Source organism: Neophocaena asiaeorientalis, unplaced genomic scaffold (genome assembly GCF_003031525.2).
Source record: "Neophocaena asiaeorientalis asiaeorientalis breed wild unplaced genomic scaffold, Neophocaena_asiaeorientalis_V1.1 scaffold478, whole genome shotgun sequence".
NCBI classification, from domain to species: Eukaryota; Metazoa; Chordata; class Mammalia; order Artiodactyla; family Phocoenidae; genus Neophocaena; species Neophocaena asiaeorientalis.
The window spans coordinates 1,059,461-1,085,379 of NW_020173200.1; the positions used below are offsets into that span (position 1 = coordinate 1,059,461).

At 36.8% G+C, this 25,919-nt stretch overlaps 1 protein-coding gene across 3 annotated transcripts in view; it reads right to left on the bottom strand.

Annotated features, from left to right (window-relative positions):
- Window positions 1-25,919, bottom strand: part of FOXJ3 (forkhead box J3) — a 131,927-nt gene that overhangs the window by 74,484 nt on the left and 31,524 nt on the right. For 2 of the 3 annotated variants that reach the window (XM_024744735.1, XM_024744733.1), the window contains exons 3-4: window positions 17,660-17,984; window positions 8,175-8,249 (exon numbers count right to left, since the gene is read on the bottom strand). In XM_024744735.1, the coding sequence (XP_024600503.1) occupies window positions 8,175-8,249; window positions 17,660-17,984 (400 nt within the window). Of the gene's footprint in view, window positions 1-8,174; window positions 8,250-17,659; window positions 18,097-25,919 lie in introns of all 3 variants that reach the window. The other variant, XM_024744734.1, reaches the window with a different exon arrangement.

A 25,919-nucleotide genomic window follows, 5' to 3' on the forward strand; every position in this document is an offset into this window, starting at 1 on the left:
GATCAGAGAGGGCTTTCTCAGGCATTCTCCTCCCCAGTGGCCCCTGGAATCCCTTTGTGTTTGGGTCTTGATTTGAGGGGTCATTTCTTCAGGTAGCCCATTAGGGAATGTGAAACCAGGGATGTCCTATAGGATGTTATCATAGTGCCAAGTGGCACTTGGCTGGTAGAATATGGTTATTATCATTTTGTATCTTGCCATGGGCTGATAAACCTCTCCGAGCCTTCCCGTGAAGGAAAAAAAAAAAAAAAAAAAATAGGCCCCTAGTCTGTAAAGCTATATACAAATGTAGGCATTATTATTAACTTACATCAACAATTCTGGTACAGCAAGTTAACGTCCTCCTGGAGAAGGCAATGTCTTAGTCTGTAAAATCCCAAAGAAAGATCACAAACTAGAATTGTCCAGCTCTGAACACATCTTCCAAAACCGAATCACCTGCCAACTTCAAGATGTGTCAAAGATGAACAATGGACTTAAATGCCTTTATTTTCATCATTATAAAATATCACTTCAAATAAAGTACATTTTAATTATTCCAATAATTTCTGACTGAAATTTTATGTCAGTACAAAGCCCCCTGCTCTACTACACACTGATATGACCTTTCTTTAACAGCTCTTAGATTAGAAACAGCCTAATAAAAATGCCATTATCTGATTAAATATAAATAAACCCAAGAAGTTAATATTAATTTCATATTCCTGGGGAAAGCAGTCCCTGTCATAAATAGCTAGCCATTCCAAATGGCTAAATCTGTGAATTTTATGTTTTAACTATATTATCACGTATATATGCTCATTGGTAAAGTGAATCATCACAGACTATTCTGTGCTCTCAGCGCACACCATATCAAGAGCCTCAGACATAGTACTGGATCCCTTTTGCCCCTGACTTCTTTGGCTTCAGACCATGTGTCTCAATGTTTTTTCTCTCCCAGTTTAGATATGGCAATCCAATTTTAAAGGTTGTTGTTTTGTTTTGTTTTGTTTTTTTACCCTCCATCATCTTAGGGTGCTGCTCCTGTGTAGCTGCCCACAACTCCAAGGTACAGCATTTGCATGCACCATATAGACAGAGTGAACATCCTTCCCGGTTTTAGTCTTGGTTTATACCTATTGCCTATACATAATTGAGAAAAATGTCTTTTTATTCTCAGAAGTTTCTAGTTTGGGCAACAGGTTAAATAATCACTCTACTCAGACCACAAAAATAGGCTACCAACAGTCAATACACAGTAGGCACTCAAAGGCAGGTAGTTTGGGTGGCTAACTGGCTGAATGAATGTATGGACAAAAACTATTCCAATGCCAGCTCAGGTCTCTGGAACATTCTTGTTGAACAAATACAGTCTTTTATTACTTTTACATTGATTATCAAATTAATCTAAGTGTTGCCCAGAAAAGATTATTACGGAACTCACTCTTAATCAATGGATTAAAAATACTATGTAAGAGTGAAGTAAGTCAGAAAGAGAAAAACAAATACCATATGTTAACACATATATATGGAATCTAAAAAAAAAAAAAAAGGTTCTGAAGAACCTAGGGGCAGGACAGGAATAAAGACTCAGACGTAGAGAATGGACTTGAGGACATGGGGAGGGCGAAGGGTAAGCTGAGATGAAGTGAGAGAGTGGCACTGACATATATACACTACCAAATGTAAAACAGATAGCTAGTGGGAAGTAGCCACATAGCACAGGGAGATCAGCTCAGTGCTTTGTGAGGGGTGGATAGGGAGGGTGGGAGGGAGACGCAAGAGGGAGGGGATATGGGGATATATGTATACATATAGCTGATTCACTCTGTTATACAGCAGAAACTAACACAACACTGTAAAGCAATTACACTCCAATAAAGATGTTAAAAAAATGAACAATATGTAATTAGTATACTGACTGTAGTATAGTAAATGGTTTCTCTAAATGTTAAGGATACTTAAAAACAGTATATTCTGTTAAGCAATTAATAGTTGGCCACATCTTGTTTTTAAATCATCAGTGCCTTAACCTAATCTTTTTAGAAATTATTTAAGTTGAAGATAAATAAGGTTTTACTACATCACAACTGATTTCCAAGAGACAGACAGCTCACCTATATTTACTATAACTCATATAATATTTACTATAACTCACATATGATAGATAGTATAACTTGTATGTTACTAGTTTAGGTTAATTCAACACTGTCTTGTATCTCAGTATTTATCAAATTAACTATTGAATCTAAGCCTAAAAGAAAAAAACTTGATGCTCAAATGAACTTATGACTGGCAACAACCCACATGCTCTTCAAATGGTGACTAAACTGGTAAATCCGTAAGATGACCTATATGAAATAAAATGGAACTGCTGATACTAACAGCACAGATGGATCTTAAATGCGTTATGCTAAGGGAAAGTCGTCAGACTCAAAAGGCCACCTACTGTATGAGACCCACTTATACGAATTTCTGGAAAAGGCAAAACTGTAAGAACAAAAAATAGATCAGTGGTTGCCAGGACTTGGAGTGGGAGCAGGGGGGCACTGACTACCCAGGGGCAATACTGTTCTGTATCTTGACCATGGTGATGCTTACACTGTATGCACTGGTCAAACTACTAGAATTACACGCCAAAGAGTACATTTTACCATGTATCATTTTTTTAAAAATTAATCTGAGGGCAAAAAAATTATTTTTTAAAAAGCAGTTTAGATCTGGAAAAGAAAAAAGGCCAACAGCAACAAACTGTTATTTCCCACCCTTAAGAACAGAGACTACTTACTGCATGTTCAAGTAAAAGGCAGCTCTAACTAAACTGCTTTGACTAACAGTGTATTGTCAGGGTCTGTGCCAGCACTACTTTCTGTTTCTGCAGTGTTGTCTCTCTGAATCAGACCCTCATCTCTTATCTAACCCAATTTTTCAAATCCTCTCTGAATGCCTCTCTCAATGCTTAGTCTGGGTTTTCTAACCCTGGTTTGTCTAACTGACCGCCTTACATTCATAATCCACTTCTGCCTTAACATGCACTCTTGGCATCAACCCATTTCTTCACTCTTGACATCATGTTAGTACTTACATTAATTCCCTTAATTCCTGATTCCATCTCAACTTTGTTCTGATGGGTTGCTCTTGATCATGTCCTCTTCTCAGCCTTCAAAAGGGGGTTCTTACCTATCACGAGTTAAAACTACGAAGGGTAATAATTTCTTCTCTCCTTGAAGTGCTTTAGAAGTGGCAAACTCTAAAGCCTCCCTTGGGAACCCTATGAGTGTTTTTTCACTCCAATAATATAATGTACTTATTTCTGTCCAACTGAACTCTTGCCTATCTTTAAGTTCTACTTCCTGCTTGGTTTTATTCAAAGACACAGATAAGGCGTCAACTTCTTCCTTACGAAAATCATACATCTACTTTAAGTCTATTATTAAACTTAATACTATCTTCCTTCTTCAAGGTACATACCTATGATTCCTGCAACACTGTTTATCACTTAATGCTGTATCTTACGATCTCTCAAACCTCTCCAGTCTTTCTACAACCCTTTACAAATGAAATGACCAAAACAGGATACTAACAAATAACAGACAATTGACAAATAAATACAACACGATACTAACATGGCCAAAAAAGAATACCCTTTGAACAAAAGCAATCAGTCAACTATGTTATGGTCTCTTACATTGTGTCAGAGGGCAGGAGTAGAAAATAATCACAATCTCAGAACTTCCAAAAGTTAATTCTCTAGCAGTGAGCTGCTGTCTCCTCACAAACCAGGAGACCCCCAATCTCCACAGCCATTGAGCACTTACAACCTCCCCACCCCAGGGAAGAAAAAGCATCCAAAAAACAAAAACCTCTTCTTACTATGAATTCACTGTAGTTATCTCTCCCAGGCCAGGCAGGGGGCCTTCACGGGGTCTTAAACTTCTTAGCTATCATCTCATTGCTCTTAGAGCCCAACTGCTGCTACTTAATTATGCAATTGTTAAAACTACTTCTTATAATCTTTTATTTCCTTTAAAGTCAAAGTATCATTTTCCTGAGCCAGAGAAGAGGGAACAAGGTTGAGAAAAGATTAAGCTGGAAAGCAAAAAAAGAGAACTCTAGTTTTTTAGAAAACTGAATTTAGCTGATAGGATTTGTCTTTCCATAATGTGAGCAAAATACTTACCTTGAAGATAATTAAGAGGCATTTGTGAATTCCAGAATAAGAAGGCTTTTACCAAAAAAATTAGATCAAAAAACCAGACAAAAAAACAAAGCTAATGATAAGAGGAGAGATAAGAGACAGGAATTAAAAAACAAAAAAAACAAAACAAACAAAAAAACAGACTGCAGGATACAGAAACAGGGCTATAATCAAGGGAAAAGAAAACAGAAATCTATCCCCAAAAAAGCAGCAGAGCTATGGATGCAAAATGTAATTTCATTTTGGGTTTCTTTTTAAAGAAAGCAATAATGTAGCTGTTTGTATTTAGTTTCAGGGAACTGAGAAAAATGGATTTCAGACCATCAATGTACATGGGAGAGTATCAAATATTAAGGGCTTTTATGACAAAAGCTTCTAGAAAATAAAGGATTGAGTCAGGAATAAATAATCATATAAAAGCACCTGTAATTAAACAATACTTTTCAAGTTGAAGTTGGCTTCTACACTTCTCTTGGTAACACACTGAACAGAGTTATACCATAAAAGTATAGGGAAGAAGAAGCTGTATGAGCTACTTCTAACTCTACCTCTTGGACCCATCTGGATCATGGCAGCAGGTAGCAAAATCCTAAGGGGTTAAAGTACACCCACCACCCAAGACAAAAACTACTCCCACCCCACCTTGGCTCAATGGTTTTCTCCCACTGTGGTGAGGGTGGTTTTGGAAAAGCTCCTCAAATGCCAGGAAACACTGTAATACAAAAAGAAAAAACAATTCATAAGTACCAAAACTTAACTAACATTTTGGCTTCCCTTTCAAGGAAAACTGGTATAGTGGAAAAAACACCAGTCTAGGAACCAAGAAACCAAGTGTATTCTGCTTGTTGGGCACTCATTCTAAGATGTTTGTGGTACTCCAGGGGATTTGGTGGGGAGGGCACCACTCACTCACTCACTGCTAAGGGTTACTAAACTAGTAGAATATATGCCAGAAGCTCCTGATGGCCATCTCTGTCACGAATTGGGCTGAAAATGAAGCCATCAGAGAAGCTAGCAGGACTAAGGGATGTAAAGAGACATCTCTGGTGATACAACTGAAGAATCCTCTCCAGTTCCAGCCCTTCCTGCAGATATTTTCTCCCTTAAGTGAGTCTGTAATAGGTTTCTGTGACTTGCAAGTAAGTCTGGCCAATACACTTGGGTTCTAATTCCACACTGAACTTGGGCAAGTCATTCCTCATTTACTGGCCTTACTTAGTTCCTCGTCTATAAAATGGGCCAGATCTGAGGTTTCCAAAACTTTTTTTAAGCAATAGAACGTTTTTAAACAAAAATCTTATTTTGATATCAAAAACTAAAATGATTTTATTCATATAAATGTATTTTATAAGATCAGATTTACAACATTTACTTCTGACCAAAATTAATAACAACAATGGGTATTTAAATCTCACCTTGAGACTGAAAATAAAGATGACTGTTAGTAGAAATGTATTAGCAAATGTATATTTATCACATCAGTGATAAATGTATGATACTTATCATTCAAATGTATATTTACTACAATCACCGAAGTCAATGAGAACAATGATGTGTTTTGATAAAAATGAAACTTTAAAATTAAAGACTAATGGTAAAAGTTGAAAGCTTTTATTAACCTCCCAGGATTCAATTTATTTCTGTACTGTTTTGGTTGCATAGGAGTAAGACAACCCTGATTCAAAATGAATAGTTGCAAAGAATAACACGGTATTACTTATTCACCTGCCTTACCCCATGATATTATTTAATTAAAGGTAGAAAAAGCTTTTAAGTTCTGCACAAAAAAAAACCTAACAGCACAAGATTTTTAAAATAGATATCCAATTGGTTAAAATTTAGTACATAATATGGTTCAGTATTCATGGGTGTTTTTTTTTCTTTTTTAATGATTTTAACCTCATTTAAAAATCAAATCTGAATCAAATGTTTACAGATTCCAATTAGTATCTTCACAGAACTCTAATAAAACAGCTAATCTCTAAACTCGATTAAGAAGATTTTTAGTCAGATTCACATACACTCACTACCCATCAGAAATTGTAATGAAGCAAATATAAAAAGTTATAATTCCTCTTTTTTTATAATAAGCCTGCTTTAAAGGAAAGAAAAATTTCACCAATTCCTATTCACAATCTTAGAGAGTTATGAATACAGACAAATAATAAACTGGGTCAAATAAGACTATTACAATAATCTATTCAATTTTATTGAGAACCAACTTGATGGGGCAGATCATAGAAGGTGCTATAAAACATTCATCATGTAAGAGTGCCTGCTTTACAACTGAGATGAATAACTCTCCATGCCCAACCTCAAGAAGTTAACAGTTTAGCAGAGGATACAATACAGCTGACCTTGAACAACACAGGTTTGAACTGCACGGGTCTACTCATACATGGATTTTTTTCAACATTAAATACTACAATTGCAGTTGGTTGCATCTGGAGATGTAGAACTGTGGATTCGCAGAAACCGTGTATACCAAGGGCTGACTATAAATTATACTTGGGATTTTCGACTGTGCAGAAGGTCAGTGCCTCTAACCCACGCGTTGTTCAAGGGTGAACTTTACATTCATTCATTCATTCAACAAGAGTGTCTCCTCAGTGCCACCAGCCACTGTGCAAGAAACAGGGGCTAAAAAGTGAACAATACACATACTGTCCCTACCCTCTTAAGTTCAGACTTTAACCTAAAGGCAATAGATAATCAATGAAGATTTTAAACAAAGAGACCATATGATTAGGTTAACCTTTCTGAAAGATGGCTGGCTACTATAAACTGGAGATACTAAGCCCCAGGATAGAGAAACCAGTTAGGAACTACTACAATGCTGACAAAGTAACGGGAACTCAAAAGATGGAACAACAAACTCAGCTGAAGTATGTGAAAACAAAAAAACTTCAGAGGGTAATGTTGCAGCTCAATCTTAAAAAACAAGAAGTACGCAGACAAGTAGAGGGAGTTTGTGCAATAAGAGAAAACCATAGGAAAGGCATGTCTGGGAAACCTCAAGTATCGATAGTTCCTCACAGTGAGTCTTGAATGAGGTAAAATCATTGCTAGAAAGGCAGATTAAGGAAAAGATAGTAAAGGATATTTTATAACAAAGAAACATCTCCAGGACACTGGGGAGTGCTTTTAAGCAGGGTGATAACATGACCAGGCTTACATTTTAGAAAAATTCTTCCAGGGACAGTAGCCTGAAGAAGATGCCTGAAGAAGAAGAAGTCTAACCATCCAAAAAAGAATGTGTGCTTGACAACAGATAAACTATCTCAAAGTCCTAATCTAACTAACAATTTATCATGACAACCAAATATGGTCCAAGCAAGTACTCTGAGCTTTAGAAACCAAGCAACTAGTACCAAGTTCAGGCCACAACGTATTTGACATGGCTTTGAAACCAAAAAAAAGGGACGTTTCTGCAGATAAAATACTAAAAATGTAACAATGGCAAAAGATAAATGGAATGAAGAGGAAAAAACAGCAACTAAGAAAACAAGGATATAACAGAAAATTTTACTTCAGGGTAAGAGTTACTTCCACTTGTCAATTACATACAGATTCACTTCTTCTATGTAATAATAAATTGTGGTTCCAACAAGCAATTCAAAAGCCAAATTTAATTTAATGCATAACACTTAAGAAAATAACCAAACAAAAACTAGATTAGAAACAGCAAACTATAACAGAGGACCAGCTCTATACTAGCTAGCTAGCTTCTCACTGCTTAAAAAGAAATCTCTCCCTGTCTGGCTGGTCCTTGAAGCATATCAACTAAAAGGGTAAGGTAAGGTGAGGTGGAATAGGGCAGGGTGGGTAAAGGAGGACTTGCTCTTTCACAAAGGTTCCTTATCAATGAACTAGACGAGTTCCTAAATGCTTTCATTCCAATTCTCTTTCTTTATATAACAAATATAACTCAGATTCAAACATGCCAACAGATACAACGAAGAATCCAATTATTTTATCTTAAGAAAATGAATCCTACCTTTCCGGGGTCATCCTTGGATCGAGGCACTTTAAGGAAACACTTGTTCAGCGACAGATTATGTCGTATGGAATTCTGAAATTAAAAAAGAAAGAAAAGCCATAAGGTCATTGGAATCCAAAAACCAAAACCCCCTTTAGAAACAGAATCAGAAACCTAAATATTTCTATGCACTGGAATACAATTACAAATGGAATAAGTTTTTTAAATGAGCTTCAAATTTAAACCTTTCTGATTTTCAAATTATGAATGCTACAAAGGGGAGTAGTTATTGGAAAAGACAGTTTCTAGTGCATTCTGCAAAACTCCAAATAATGGACTATATGTCCCATTTTAAATGTTTAGTAAGACCTTTCAATGATGCAGGAAGATGTCTGTGATTAACGTTAAATACCAAATATAAAATTGTATGCATATTATGATTTTAATTGTGATATATGTATTTATTAGCTAATTTATTTATTCTTGGAAACAAGCCATAATGCAAAATGCTAAGAGTTATTCTACATGGAATTATAAGTGATGATTATTTTCCTCCATTCACTTTTCTGCAATGTTCAAATGATTTACAAGGCACATGTGTTAGCACTTTTTAATGAGTTTAAAAAGTTATAAACAAAAAAATGTCACTGCTCCATTACAAGAGTACATAAAAATCAATTAGGTTCTCACTACAATATTTAAGAAAGAAAACCACATGGGAAGACACTGACTAGAGAAGCCAGCAAGAACACGTAGGTTCCTCAGTGTAGCAAGAAAGAATAAACAACTTGGATGGAAGGAAAACGCACTTAGAGACCTGGAGAATCTGTGAAACAGGAAATTTTTCATGAATAAACAGGACTATGCCATAACCCTTACCGAAAATACCCAAAGGCCGTTTCTTCTTAATTAAATGCTCTAAAATCCATTTCATAATTTTGTTTGTTCTAAAATGGCCAGGTATCTGGTGGAGGGGCTCCAATTGCATTTAGCCACTACTTAGAATTGGATGTTGGGCAGGGGGTTATTTTTTGGCATAATGTCATTTTATTTTTAATATAAAATTTGGAACTCTAACAATGCCTACATTAAAACTTGCCTCTCATGAGGCAATACTGGGATTAAAGAAGTTTTTAAAAGATGACCAGAGAATGTAAATTCAAGCCTATCTTATTACCAAACATCAATTAAAACTTATGAATGCGAGTTCTACCTCTACCTGGAATGTAAACAGTTACAAAGACTGATGATCCCTCCCAAACAATGAGAAACCAATGGGTAAGCCAAAAAAAAGTCTATTTTTAAGCCACATCAGAGAGCTGAGGTTGCAAAGCAGCCCAACAAATAAAATTCCTAAGAGTTGGATAAGCCCACTCAAGGAGAAAGGGGACAAACTGTCTCACTTTTCGGCAGAATATGGGAGAAAGAGATGGCCACCATCCAAGCACCCAAGAAATTAGCTAAAATTTGAAAGGCCAAGCATGGTATCAGTTTAAAGTAGCAAGGATCCCAGACACAAAGGAAATTTCCACTTACTCTCAAGCTCAGAAGAAGCTCTTGGACCTTCACCGTATGCTCACAAGAAAGATTGGGGGCAGGAAAGGAAAACAGAGAAAGTCTCCTTGGTGGCATAAGCAGAAAGGAGGTAACTGATGGCCACGAGGGGGAAAAAAGCCACACCACCTTCCACAGATCTTACAAAGCAAGAAACTTAAGTTTGAGGTAGGGGTAACAAAACTTCTCACCCATAGGGCTCTGGCAAAGATTACTTCTGAGGAAAGAATGGAAACAAAGCCCTTCTGCCTCTAGGGAGGGATAGGAAACACTTTCCCAGGATACAGGCAAAGACCTGCTGATGGAGGAAGCAAAATCCTTTTACCTATGAGACAAGTGTCGGAAACTACCCAGGGGCCAGTATCCTACACCAATACACCATGCTGAGGTGGAGGGTGACTGTAGCTGGGAAAGGGACAGGAAACTCCCACGCAAAGGTAACTGCATAAGCAAGGATAACTAACCTGGCTGAGGGAAAAAAAAAACACTGAAAAAGCCCCACCCCCAAGTCCAACGGCCTGAATAAGACTAAGGCTGGATCAAGACACCGCCCCCACCCGCCCCGCCAAAAAAAAAAAACACCAGCCCCTACCACAAGCCCAGCAGTGAATAACAAGTAATGACAACCTTCAGAGAGAGGACGGGCAGGAGCATGGACAGAGACCCCTATCTGTAGCAAGGTGGGCAGAGACAACTAAACCTAAAGAGAAAACTGAGAAAACCCTACAGCACCCAAGCCTCCCACTCCAAGCACAAGGTAACAGGAGTCTACTGCAGGAGGAATGTAAAGTCTGTGGTATACTAAAGGCAAAGATACCAACAACAAATCCAGCTCAACTACTGATGAGTGTAATTCGACTCCCCACACAAATGGCCTGTGAAAAAAGATGCTTGTCCATGTACAGGTACAAATAGTATTTACTTCTATCTCTACCATTCTTCTACACATGTAGCTGGAACTCAATCAAAAATTGCAAGACACGTGGAAAAGCAAGAAAAAAGCCCATTCCATTGTCAAGAGATAAAGTAATCAACAAAACCCAACTGAGAGATGACGCTATCAGACAAGAACTTTTTAAAAGCTATGACTAATATGTTCAGGCACCAAGTAGAAAAAAGTGCACAACTTGCATAAAGAGAGATGGGGAATTTCAACAGAGATGCGTAAGCTATTAAGAAAGAGTCAAATGTCAATGATAGAAATAAAAAACATGATAAAAGATAAAGGATTCCCTAGATGATTCATCAGTAGACTGGACCCAATTAGGGAAAGGCTCAGGTTATCTTGAGGCTAGATCAATAGAAATTATCCAAAATAACACACTTGCACGTGGGCATGCACATATACACAGATACAAAAAAAAAAAGATCATCCAAGAACTGTGGAACAATACATGTAATTAGAGTCCCAGAAGGAGAAATGGAAAAGAATAGGGTAGAGAAAAATTTGAAGATGTAACAGACAAGAATCATCCAAAAGTAATGCAGGACATCAAATCACAGATGCAAGAATTTCAGAGAACACCAAGCAGAAGGAATTAAAAATCCACACAACTATATTCATTATAGCCCAAAAGCTGAAAATCAAAATGAAGAGAACATCTTGAAGGGCAGCAAGAGAAAAAAAGAAAGATTATGTACAGAGAAATAAAGATTAGAATTACAGTGATGTCTCAAAAACCATGCAAGTTAGCAGACAACAAAGTGACATCTTTAAAACACTAAGAGAAAAAAAAAGGCAATTCTATATGCAGTAAAAATATCTCTCAAAAATGAAGGCAAAATAAAGACTTCTAGACAAACAAAAGCTGAAAGAAGTCATTTCTTGTACCGCCAGTTGGCTGGCAATATTGGAAGGAAGTTCTTCAGGCAGAAGTATGATACCAAATGGAAACCTGGATCTACAAAAAGAAATGAAGAGTTCCAGAAACTGTGAAAATGAAAGCAAATTTTAAAAATCACTTTTTCTTATCTGTAATGCCTTTAAAAGATAACTGTCTAAAGCAAATATAACAATTATTTATGAGATTTATAACATGTAAAAGTAAAATGTACAATAACAATAACACAAAGGTTGGCTCAGGGGAATTAGAAGTACAGGTGACCCTTGAACAACACGGGTTTGAATTATATGGGTCCACTTATATGCGGACTTTTCCAATAAATACATACTACAGTACTATACAATCCAAGGTTGGCTGAATCCACAGATGAGGAACCATGGATATGGGGGGCCAATTGTAAAGTTATACATTCAACTGTGCAGGGGTCAGCGCCCCCTTAGTCCCCGGGTTGTTCAAGGGTCAACTGTATAAGGTTTATAAAGTTCTTACACTATACATAAAATGGTATAATGAAGGTAGAGTGGGATAAGTTAAAGATGTGGGTGGTAAACCCTAGAGTAATCACATCCTAAAACAAAATTTAGGAAGAGGTATAATTAATAAAATAATAGTGAAGATAAAATGAAATCATAAACAATACTCCAAATCCAAAAGAAGACAAGGAAAAGAAGGAACTAATCAGAAAAGTTACCCATCTAAAAAGTTCAAGATGGGAAAAAACCAAAATCAAGGTGGTCAGAAGAAGAAATCAAAATGGTCATGTTTTCTAAATGGCTTCACAGTGGAAGAACACATCTCTACTTAGATCCTCCTCCTCTACAAAAAGCTTAAAAGCTGGAAATCTTCAAGACTCTGACACTGTCCTTTTTTCACTTCCACATTTGCTGCCTAGGCAATCTCATCTACAGCCATGGCTTCAATAACCATCTGTGACCTTTCTACTGAGTTAACACATATTTTCAACAATCTACTAGACATCTCCAGAAACACCTCCAACTCAACATGTTTAAAACTAAACTCAATCTTTATTCCCAGTGTGGTCTTCTGCCAGTTTTCCCTTCTCTATTTAAAGACAGTTATTCATATAACTGTTCCAATCAGAAACCTGTAAGACCTCCTTAACTCCTCCCTCCTTCTCACCATCTAAAACAAATCTGTCACCAAATCTTGTAGGTCTACCTTCAATCTACCTACTTCATCCATCTCTTCTGTTACTACCTCAGTCCAGGACACCAGTCTCACCAAAACTAGTACAACAGCTTCCTAACTGGTGTCCACCCTCTACCTTCCTCTCTTTACCCCTCCTCCACCATTCTCTACCCAACAGGCAGTTACCTCTTCACAAGGCAAATCTGACATTACTGTTTCAATTAAAACCTTTCAGTAACTTCTCATTGCACTTAGGATAAAACCTAAAATCCTTAAAGCCTCCACAAGACTATTCATAATCTCACCCTATCCTGCTGTCATACTCTCTATACTAACCGCCTCCAATGATCTCTCTCACCTCTAGGCTTTCTATTTATTGCTCCCCTGCAAAAGTTACTGCTGCCAGCCTTCCTCCATCCCTTTCACCCAACTGAGTCTACTTAACTTTCAATTCATTCTTGGTTTAAACATTAGTTCTTTAAGGAAGTCCTTTCTGACTTTCATAAATTATTAGCTTAGGCCAAGTGTGGATTTCTCACCACACAGTTATTTGTTTAATGGTCTTCCTCCTCCATACTGTATTCTATATCAAAATATAAGTAGGCTCCATAAGGGTAGGGATCTTGTCTACCAGCTCAGAACCTAGAATATAATGCTTTTCATATGGGAATCACAAATCTGTTGGAAAAAATACCAAAAGCATATTTAGAAAATAAAAACACCTGGAGAGATATGAGAGCCAACACCTGTATTTACAACACACAATGAAGAAAAGAGATGACTTCAGACCTCACAACTTGGGGAGACACTACCTCTAACAACCCTAAGAAAAGTTGGGAGAGCAGAGGTAGAGGTAACTAGGATGGCAGAGAGTAAGCTGGAGGAAAATGGCCTGGGTTAAATAACGGATAATGGCATATTGCTTGGCCTTGAAAACCCAGCTTCAAAAGTAGTTTCTCAAAAGTACAGTCTACTTACACCAGAATCACTTGAGATGAATTTTAATGCAGATTCCTAGGTTCTAAGATGACTAATTCAAAATCTCTGGAGTTGTGACCCAGGAATCTGAATTTAAAAGCACTCTCACTGATTTTTATTTTCACTTGAGTTTAAACTGGCATCTCTCATTCAAATCAACCACCACATTCCCACCTTTACTTCTCTTCTCCCACTGTGAGAGCCCTGACTCCCCAAAACACTAATATACATACTCATTTGTTCTATCCTACCATGCACATAAGATTGTTTCAGAATTGCTCCCAACTCCCAACTTCTTTTCTTGTGGTCACACAAGGTAGAGACTGCCTCTAGCAAATACCACTACCAAAGACAAATCTATTAAATGAAGTCCATGATTCTTTGGTAATTCTTTTCAACCTCGGTATGCTCTTTTCAAAGCTTCTTGAATTTTTCTGTGTGATTATGTTATACATTTGATATAAGGCTTATTTATTTCTACTTACATTCAGTTTTAAGGTTTTCTTTTTTCATCCTTTTTGATTCCCTAACATATTTTTTTGAATGTGTAAAACACTTAGATGTTTCAAAACTCAAAACTATATAAAAAGGTACACTCACAATCTTATTCCCTTCCTCATCTCATCTACCACAGTTCTGTCCATCCCTATAGGTAACTATGTTTACTATATTTCTAGTTTATTATTCCTAACTTTCTTTTTACAACAATAAGCAAACACATAATATATTCTTATTTCTCTTTTTTCTTCACATAGAAAAGTAGAATACACCCCCACATGCCCATACCACACTCTCTTATATTTTTCTTTTTATTACTCTAAATTCTAGTAACTTAATAGGTTAATTTTCTTTAGTAAGGTGAACAGCATAAAAAAAATTCCTTTTCCTCTAGTTCAGATTACAAAATCATTCAATTATGGAAATTCAAAGAGTTTTTATAACTCTTATGGACTATTCAAAGAATTGTTTTTAATATGTAATCTCCCTTCAATGCCCTGGCACAAAATGAAAGGGAGTTCATCTAAATATTAAAATTCTATTTGAATCCTTTTAAGCGACCACGACAACATTTTCTCCTCTGGGTGACTTTAGTTGGCTCTACATTTCTGGAAAGGTGGTTGACAACTGCTTTAGGATCTTTCTTCCATCCCCTCTTCAAACAACACAAGCTAATTTCACAAGTTCTATATGACCTTCCATTTTCACCTAACCCATCTCTTCCATACCTGAAGAAGAAACAGTAAGCAGCAAGTTGTACAAGTAATGCTAAACATTAGGACAGTGAATGGGAACTAAAACATGAAAACAGAGATAGGACCTGAGCAAAGGAGAAGATAAACCACTTTCCATTTGTCTCCATGTGAGATGTTCAAATTATTTCTATGTTTACAAAAATAAAATTTAAAGTAATCATGGCAAGTTCTAGGCTCCTAAAATTGGGTGGAAGAAACTTTTTTAAAAGAATAATTATGAAACCGCAATCCCTGGGAATATTAAAGGTCTGCCTAAAGCAACAGACTGGACCAGATAATCTCCCTGGCATATCTTTTAGTTCTAAAAAGCAACATTATCCTTCTCAACCTATTCCCATTTTTCGCTTTCCATCCTTCCTTCTTCATTACATCCAAACCATGTACCTTCCAGATGAACCTGTATTACTACTTCTAAACCAGTTTCAGACCATAACTTGGGGTGGCCAGCAGCAAGAAATCCAGCAGACTGAATCTGGCACTCTCAAGGTGGACTCAGATGAAACAAGATCCCTGAACAAAAATCTGTAAGTTCTGTAATAGAGTTATTAATAAAACATATGGAAACACAAAAGATTAATTCTACAGGGAAAAGAGAGATTACATATGAGCTTAAAGAATAAACAGAATAATGCCAACTGGACAAAGGGCAAGAGAAAGTCCAAGGTCAAGTAAGAGAAAAACAAAAGCAAGAAAAATCAAAATATTTATTTCTAGGACAACTAATAGGCTAGAATATGTAGAAGAAACAGTACATGAGAGGGAACTAGCAAAAATTAAAGCTAGGAAAGAAAGCTGGGACCAGGATTCTGGCTTTCATGCAAGCTGCAGTTACTGAGGCTTACTAAATGGAAGTACTGTGCTAGTGCATGGAATAGAGGAAAAGATACAAAAAAAATCCCTGCCCATAAGGCACTTGATTATCTGGCATGATATACAGCACACTTCACTGGTGCAGAGTAATTCAGTAAATGCCTTTAATAAGTATATTCAAACAAAAAAGACAAAGGTGTTGAGACATGAAAGCTTAAGAGAAACAAGTGGAACTACCAGCTGACGGCAGACCTAAAGCTCTGTAAGTCCCCTTCTTCCACATGCACACACACAAATACACACACCCCACACCGCACACAACTGGATAACTCCTACATAAGAATATGAATGTAAAATGTGCAGATACAAAAGAAAACTGAATTATTTGTCATATAACATAGATTAGGTAGGTAACTAATCTGAAGGTTCCTCAAAAAGCTTACATGAGGAGCTAAGGCTTCTTTAAGAAGTAGCTGATTCTAGAGCTGAGGCAGGAAAGGTACGAGATGAGCCTGGAACATCTTGTGGTGCCAGAAAGTTAAGAAGTGGTAAATAAACAAAAGAACTCTACCGTATCAAAGGGCACAGGAGCCAACCTGTAAGAGCTCCCAATTCCAAAAGCAGCAAAAATCTGAGCAACAAATAACGACAGCACAAAAAATAAAATAAATATCCATGAGTGCATACTATTACAAATATACGATTGAATAAATAAATAAAAGGGGAAGAAGGGACAAGGCTTCCATATTAATTGGGAAGAATCCCAATTAATATAGAAGGAATAAAGGAAAAGAGAAAACCACCACTAGAGAACAATAAAAACTCCTGTAATGATCTACCAATGAACACTAAAATTAATGAACAAAAATTTAAGAAAAACAGGGTACTGCATGCTGTTAAAGTATCTCCCCCAAAACATTTCATAATTTACAAAGTGATAAATAGTAATTTTATAGTGGAGAAACCTCGCAGACACCACCTTAACCAAAGAACCATGGTGAACATTACCAGTAATAAGACATGCTGACATCAAGTTCCCCCTGATATGACTGATAGACAGAGAAGGGCACATCACCTCTGCATTATTCTTCCCCAAAATGCATTACCTCAATCTAACCAAGAAAATATCAGACATATCTAAACTGAGAACATTCTACAAAATACCTGACAAGTACTGTTCAAAAGTGCCAAGGTCATAAAAGACAAGAAAAGATTGAGGGACTGTTACAGATTGGAGAAGACTAAGGAGACATAACAAATGACAGCTAAATGTAATGTGGGATCCTAGATTAGATCCTGAATTGAATCCTGGAACATAAAAAAAAATTAGTGGGAAAAACTGGTGAAATCTGAACGAAATCTGTAATTTACTTAGTAGCTAACAGTACTGCTTAGTCAAAAGTATTAATTTCTTAGTTTTGATAATGGTACTATGGTTACATAAGGTGTTAACCAAGAGGAATTGGTTGAAGGATATATGGGAACCCTTTGTACTACTTACAAAACTCTGCTATAAATCTAGAATTCTTTCAAAATAGAGTTTTTTTTAAATCTTTGATGATAAAAACAGTACTGGTTGCAATACTATGTTATTTTTTTTTAAATCTCAGACACACTATCAACTTAACTGAACTGTGGGTATTGTTTTCTAGTGAATGCTACATTATCTCTGCTCCAATACTTTATGCTATGTCAGTCCTCTAATATAAGAAAGCTCTAACATATGAATATTCTACCCAAAATAAAGTTATTCATCTAATTTAAAACATTTAATTTCCTTTTTTAATCCTAAAAATGACTAGTAATCAGAATTTCATCTTTAACTATATAAGCCTCCACAAAGCTTTGTCTTCAATAAAAGCCAGTATTGTTATTGTTTACAGCATAAAAATAAAAATTTAAATAAAATCCTTACCTTCCATCCACTGCCAGCCTCTCTATAATATGGGAAGTTATCACAAATCCACTGATAAATCTCACTTAGAGTCATTTTCTTTTTGGGTGAGCTATTAATTGCAAATGTAATGAGGCTGGCATAACTGTATGGAGGCTTCCCATCTTTGTGCTGTTGGACTTCTTCCTGGTCCAGGGTTGTATTTGGGTCAAGAAGTGTATTCTTCTTGGAAGTTCCTGTTCCATGTGCATTTTGTGTAGCATCAGATTTTTGGATGGCTGCTCTCATGGTGAGCTGTGGTAACCAGTCCATAGATGTTAGGCTGCTCTCCAGTTCAGATGTCATCCTGAAGGTAAATAGACTCCTTAGTCAATATCAAGGAAAGAACCCCTGCTTCTCAAAATATCCAATATTCACAAATCTAGGAGTTCCAAAGTGAGGGAAAGCCTGAGTTAAATCTGGAGGAAAAAGATTGAGTATATTAATGACCAAACCAAATATTTAAGGGATCAACATTTCCAATCTTTTTTCTTAATTTCTTCCTCTCCAAACACAACAAATTTGGTTTTAAACTGTCTAACAGATAAAACAATACATACACACAAAGTGATTCTGAGGCCAGTTTTCTTAAAAAGACTATCTGTCACTTTAAACAGGGAGACAGGATCATAGTATGAATAAATCTGTCTGCAGTCCAGCTCTTTCTTTACTCACCAACACTGCAGGCCCTTTTAAAACTTAAGATTGTATATCTGGCATTTCTTTTACACAAATTTTAGGGAAATCATACAAAAGAATACCAAAATTAAAGTGTAGGCAAGAGGTCAGAGAAGTAACTGAGGAATTTACATGGAGGAAAGAAGGTAAAGTTGAGCAGGTGGGAGATAGGAAGAGTAAAGCAGGGTAGACAAGAATAGCAAGGAGACAAGCTAGCTGGGGGAGTTGACTGAAAAAAGAAATGCAAACTCAAGGACACTGATGAACTAGAGAAAAGGAGAATAGGCAGTGCCAGGAAGTTTAAAAAAAAGTCAAAGAACAAGCTTAAGAAAACTAAAGATCTGGGAGTGTAGGATATGAGATAAAATCACATAAATGGACAGCAAGAAAAGAAACATTAAAAACTCAACGACAGGCTTACAAAAACATCCAGTGATCTGGATTCTGTAATCTATTTCTCTCCAAGGCTGAAAAATTCAAACCATTATCACCCAAAGAAAGAAAAAAGAAAAAACAACATCTGCCAGGTTAACACATATTCTGGAGAAAGAAGGAAGCTGCTCTAAGAATGGAAGATAAAAATATAGAAACAAAGATTGACACCTCACACTGGAATGACAAACTTTCAAAAAAAGGTACAAACTTCCCTATCCTGGAATCAAAGAAGCAGGAAAAGTGAGCCTGACAACAAAGCAGAGAGGAATGAAAGGCTTCTAAGTGATATAAAAATAAAGGGAAAAAGAAAACAAAATAAGAAACTTAAAGTATCTCGGTAAAAAGAAAAAAATTGTGGCTAAGAATCTCATATATACCCTTCATTCCAAATGGCTGCAGGCAAAAAGCAACCTGGAGTATGCGCTTAGGATCTGAACTTCTGGGAGGCAATGTAGAATTAATAAAAAACACAGGCTCTGGAGTCAGGCAGATCAGAATTCAAGTACTTATTCTACCAGTTACTATCTGTGAGACTATGAAAGTGTTACTATCTCTAAACCCCATCTCATCTGTAAAATGAAATAATAATAGTACCTACGGTTGAAATATTACTTTGAGAAATAAATGGGATAACTTATGCATAGAAGAAACATTCAATAAGTATTAGTTAATAATATTACTCTAGGAGTATCTTGGGGGGGTACTAATGAACCATAAAGTAAATAAGATTAAGCAATAGCAATTATAAATCAAGAGCTAGCCACGAGGATTCTATCTGCATTGCCAGTAGAATATTAACTACTGGCAATGCAGACAGAATATTTTCCAATATTTTGATTAACAGTTTTACATTTTTCATTTTCCCTCCCCATCTCTGCTGTATGCATTCCTCTGAAACCTGAACTTTAAATTCCTCTATACAGCACCTTGCTCTACAATCTCAGCCAGAAATGCTTGTTCCCATCATGAAATAAGTGATAGAAACTTGTGGAATAATAAGCCAAGATAATTTAGAGATCACAGAATGTCAAAGAGTGGGCAAAGTAACCTAGAGATTAGAGAACAAAGCCTCCAATCTAAAGATGAAAAACTAAGGTCTACTGAAGTTAAAGACTTGTCCAAATTCACACAAATAGTTAACAGCGGAACTAAAACCAGAGCTCAGATCTCCTGATGTCCAATCCAGCAGTTTTTCTACCATACCTTACCTGTAAAATTAAAATAATAGTACCTACCTCTCACTGATATAAAGTACTCAGAACAGCGACTGGCAAATAGTAAAGAGTCAATAAATGTTAGCTACTGGTAGTGGTGATAACAGTAGTTGCTGCTATTATTATTCACATTTTATTCTACGAACATTGGCTATTATTATACCATGCTATCATCCTATTTGCCTCAATTAAGTCTCCACTGAGTAGCTTTATTTTGTTCAAATTCCCAAAGCAGCCAGTCACATACATTTTCAAAGATAATGTAAAAGTACATTCCAAATTGGAATATAACTGACACAGCAGATGCTCCCTGTTGAGAACCATCTTTAACTTCTGTTTCCTTCCCCCAGTGCCACTAACTGAGACTTTAGGAGAGTCTCAGTAATATAACATGAACACACTAAGTAGGTACTTATTACTGTTATAAAAATAAACAAGAATTTATAATTACACATGTGTACAAGGCTATCCTAGAGTAAAATCTTATACACACAGCAAGTATGATAAAATTTCTGTCCTCTAGAAACCTGTACTCCAATTAGGAAGGTCAAACACAAGAAAGAGCTGGAAAAGAGCTCTGGGTGCTGCAATGGCTCAGAAAAAGGTAGAGGACAACATGGGCTGCAGCCTTAAGAGGTAGAGAAGGAAGAACTTCAGCTAAGACTTAAAGAAAGTTAAGATCTAAATAGGCTGGAAAGAATTTGGTGCCTAGCCATCAAAGGCATCATGAGTAAGAATTATTCATTGAAGTAGAGTATAAAAATCTTTCTCAAATTTAAAATCTGAAAAAGCGGGGCTGCTGTTTTCTTTGCAATTTGTTATATTTTACATATTCTTGGTAGTGAGGTAAAAAGTGCCTCTATTGTTGCTGCTTAGGCTGGTTATTGCAGTGGTTCTCCACTGAGAACACAAAAAGTGACCATTAGATTTGACCAGATCATCAAGTAACTTTAGAAAGAAACCTCTTGGTGGAATGGTGATGACAGAAGTCCACTTGTATAAGAGAACAGATGGTGGCAGATTTAAAAACAGCATGGGAGGCTCTGAGGAATCTGGTTATGGAAATCTGGTTAAGAAATGTCAGACCCTCATTACCTCACCTCATTCCAAAAGCTTCCTAGCTGGCCTCCTAGGCTCTGATTTCTCACCACTCCTCCCTGCTAATCACCTCCAGAGTACATGTATATACTCCAAGAGAAATGCCAGCAATGTTTTCATGTCACTGTGCCCAAAAACTTTAAATGGTTCCCCTTCTCATATTATACTAAATCTGAATGCCTCATTTCAACTACTTTAGCTTCATTAACCTTTTATTAATTCTTCTCTATTAATTCCTAGAGCAATTATAACCTCAGTTTGGCTTTACCATGCTGTTTCACATGTATAACTGGAACATAAGCTTTCTACCCTCACTCCCTTTTCCCCCACCTCCCCACTGAGGATAGTGACCACACACTAGTACTTCAGATGCTACCCAACACCATGCCAGGTACACATTATCTGAAAAATAACACAGTATTTGGATAAGGAATGAGTCTTCCTTTCTGGAATGCCTTTTCCTTCCCACTCTGCCTAGCTGGCTTCTACTTTTTCATCAAGACTCAGACCAAACACCTCCCCCTCCAGAAAGCCTGATCAATCCACTCTTCCCATCCTCCATCTCCTAAATTGAACTAGATCCTACCCCCATTGACTATAAATACTTCTATCACAGAACTTACACAGTATTAAATTACCTTTATCTACCTCTCTCCCATGAGGCCATGAGCTCCTTAGAAGAAGGAACTTTCTTATTCTTTTCTGTTCTCACAATGCCTAGGAGCACAGTAGGTAAAGGGTCAATAAATGGTGGTTAAATGATTGAAACAGTGACTAGCCAATGAAGGTGTGGGTGTGCTGCTCCCCAAGCAAACAAGACCAAACACATTTAAAAGCTAAAAGGAAGAGGTGAAAGAGGACTCAATAGTATGAGGTAAGGATAACCACAGGATAGAAGTCCTTTATGAACTGGAAAAAAGCATGACTCAGCAAAGACTGACAAGTTAGTACTACACAGGAACAGAGAGTTCTACCAGAAAAGTAGAGAAAAATGGGAAGATGGAAGCCAAAGATAAGAAGATAATGTTACTTGTGGGATAAACCAAGGCATGAAAAAATTATGTCTGAAGTTCTTAAATCTATGATGGTATCTATTGCTTAAAAGAATAAGCAATTTTTTCTGCATACAATGAAAAGATAAAGAGCATCCAGATATAACAACTCCATACTAATTTATGACATAAGAGGAGGGAGGGGGTTCTGACCTCACTTAATTCTGCCACTGATACAATCCCAAATATGCATTTTAGCTACTTTAGCACATTGCTTGGCTTCCCTCTGTAACTTCCCTAACAACTGAGGAGTAGCCAAGGCTTACACAGAAAGTTTTCAACAGGATAAAAAGGTGGGAAATGGGTAGAGATATTGTTGGCTTTCCTAAATGGAGGTAAGATGAAGACATCAAGGAAAATAAAGTAAGAATAATGAGGGTAATGATGATGTGACCTAGATATTCCTGAATCCTCTCCCTCCCTTCCTAGCACTTGGCATTTTGTCTTAACACTTGGCATGTGAAAAACTGAGCAACTGAGAACTCAAAAGAAATCCTTGTAATTACCACAGCAGTAATTCTGATCGCACACATCTCAGGGGGTCAAAAAATACATATATTTAAACATAAGATACATATATAAAAAACATAATTCCTGTTACTGCATCTCAGCACCCTCGGCAGCCAGAAGCAAGGTCTATGGTAGAGACCACTAACTGCCACTTCATATCTGTTTTGGCCTTCTTCCTTAGGAATACAACCCCAATTTTATTCTGGATGGTATTATGCCTTTTGCCCTTCCTGCTCTCTGGAATGTGGATACAATAGCTATTGCTCCAACAGTCATCTTGGACCATAAGGTGACCTTTGAGAATGGAAGCCATACACTGAGGACATGGGAGCAGAGAGAAGAGATCTGGGTCCCTGATTTTTTTGGTGAAGCAATTGTGAAGCTGCCACCCCAGCCCTGAACTGCCTACCTTCCAGACTTTTTATGTGTTTAACTACTATAAAAAGATCTCTACCAGCAGGTGAATGCAATTCCTAACAAACATGGAATGTGGGACATGGAAGTGAGGTGATACAAGTAACAGGACCTAAAATAAGACACTCTCTTAGAGGAGTTGATGAGGTAAACATTAAGATCTAATACTGCAGGATGGAAAGCTGGTTACATTTATTAAAGAGTGACAAAGGATTTGGTCAAACTGTCACCTACTGTAACTGGAAAACAAACCATATGCCAACTGAGGCTATAGAGCAACGAGAGAAATACTATAGGAAAAATTGAGAATATTGGCATGTGTTGGCTCCTTCTAGCCGCTTAAAACAAAGTCCTAAAAGGGAAATAAACTTCAATTACCGTTGCAAGCAGAGAAAATGCAGGTTTGCTAAGGGAGGTACTCCCTGCCTATGGCCTGCAATTCAAGCTAAAATTCCTATAATTTAAAGCCCTACATGGTTGAAAAAAAACCACCAAGTGCTTCTGAAGTAGCAAACTGAAGTAACTGAGTGATAGCTGCAAAACTACAGCCTTGGCAGTAGAGAAGACCGGTGCCTTGCCACACAAAAGCAATGCTGTGAGGGTGTTGACTTTCCACCCAAGACTATCACTTCAAATGGCCCCACCCAGAGCCATCATTCCCTCAGGAGCTAAAAGAGGTGAATGAACTTGGATGGAGGAAAATATATTCTTTATTTCCACTAACTTGTAACTAACACTTAGCATTTCCTTTAATTACAAAAGTAGACAACAAATCACAGCAGCATTAACAGTACCTGTGACTTTGCCATCAATAAAAATCACAAATATATTCATATGTGACAAATGCTGCAGAATCTCAACTTTTTAAACTCATCGACTACTTCAAATTTATGACAGTGTATTAGATTTGCCACTAGATTTTTTATTTAATGTGTTAAGTCAAAGGCATATATATTACTATGTTTTAAAGTTAATATTTTGCTAACCATATTTCAATATAATTAATTAGTTTCTTCTGTAATCCTAAGTATTTTATTTTATGAATTTTGAGACCTTATTCTGAGAAGGGTCCACAAGTTTCACCAGACTTTGAAGGGGTTCCATGGCACCAAAAGGTTAGAAATCCCTGGGGTAAGTAGAGCACACAGGGCAGAGTTTTCATATTAAAAAATTCTGCCTAGGCATGTCCTTTGGCTCAAAGCAGCAAAAAGTCCAGAAACTAAGCTTTTTAAGAAAACTGTAAAGGGGCAGAGGGGTGTCTAGACTGCAAAAGCCTCTTAAGTTTCCAAAATAACACCCAAGCTAATCAACAAGAAGTGAGCTATAAAGCCTATGCATTTCCCAGATAGGGCATCTTCACCAATACCCACCGCAGATGTGGCCATGGAGGATACCGGACAAGGTGAGACCTTTCAGAGGGCACAGGGGACAATGGACGGCCCATCAAAGAGCAGAATCAAGGAACTTATTATACTTTCATGGAGTCTCTGCCACTGCTACCCAGGAGGATTTTATAATCGATATGGCCTAGTGACTATTTTGTGTTTCCCATTATCCTGTTTTCTGAATAAAAGATTTTATTGCTATTATCCTATTCCTTCACCACTATAAACCAAAAAGCCACTCTGGGATCTAATGAAAGTGAATGCACCCAGAGAGCTTAGAATTTCGGCTGGATATAACTGGATGAAACTCTGGGTTGTTTCCCTTGGGAAAAGGGCAAGTAAGTTCTATTTATAGGAAGAACAGTACATGTGGATATTCAGGTACCCAAGGCTGATTGTGGCAGAAACCTAACAAGAAAGAAAATAATCTACTACAGATTGACCTTACATTTTGGAAGCATGTGATATAAAAAAACAATTTTTTTAATTTATAAATGAAGCAATAATTTAAGCTATTTCCAAGCAAAAGCAGCTGCTGTTATTTTTCAAAATTAGTTATCATACACCAGCAAAGCCAAAGTTTCTACTCTTAGTTCAATTTCAGGAAAATAACAGTCAATGTCCTACATTAGAAAAGATATGGTGATTAAGAACACAGGCTCTGGAGCAAGACTGCCTGGATTGGAATCTAAGCTCTTCCACTTTTAGCTATGTGACCTTAAACAAGTAAATTAGCCTCTCTATACCTCAGTTTCCTCATGTGTAAGGTGAGGATAAAAACAGTACCCACCCCAAAGGATTGTTGTGAGGATTAAATGAGTTATATATACAAAGCACTAAGAAGAGTTTCTAACACACAGTAAATAAGCATTCAATAAATGTTAGCTATTATTCCTATCAAATTCATACTCTTCAGAATTTTCTAAATTTTAAATGACTGTCACTCTTATTCAGTGATTTTAGACTTACATGCCCTAAATCACACAATAATCATTTATCAACCTCAATGGAAATGAGCCCCCATTCAATTATTTACTCTAAAGAAAAGATCCAGAAAAGACTGTGCTTTTAAATTTTGTTTGTAGATTGCATATGAAAATTGAACATACACTTTTCCCACAGAAATAAGATTCTATGATGATGATTCCTGAAGCAGCCCACAAAATCCTACCTATTCTATAAAGGAGTTCTATAAATCAAAGTTCTAAGAGTATAAAAGCCCCAGTTGGATATTCTGCAGCAGAGAGACAGAAGTGTAACAAGGAAAATAAAGAAATAAGTTTTTCCATTTTCCTGGTGTAGGACCAGCTTGTTCCTGATAAAATTTCAATACACATAGCTTATATGTGGCATACTTCTAAGTACCTTCTTCTATACCTTGGCTCTCCCATCTCACACTGCCATAAGCCTCCAAGATTGGCCCCCAAAGTTGGTATTATAAACTCCAAAATTAATT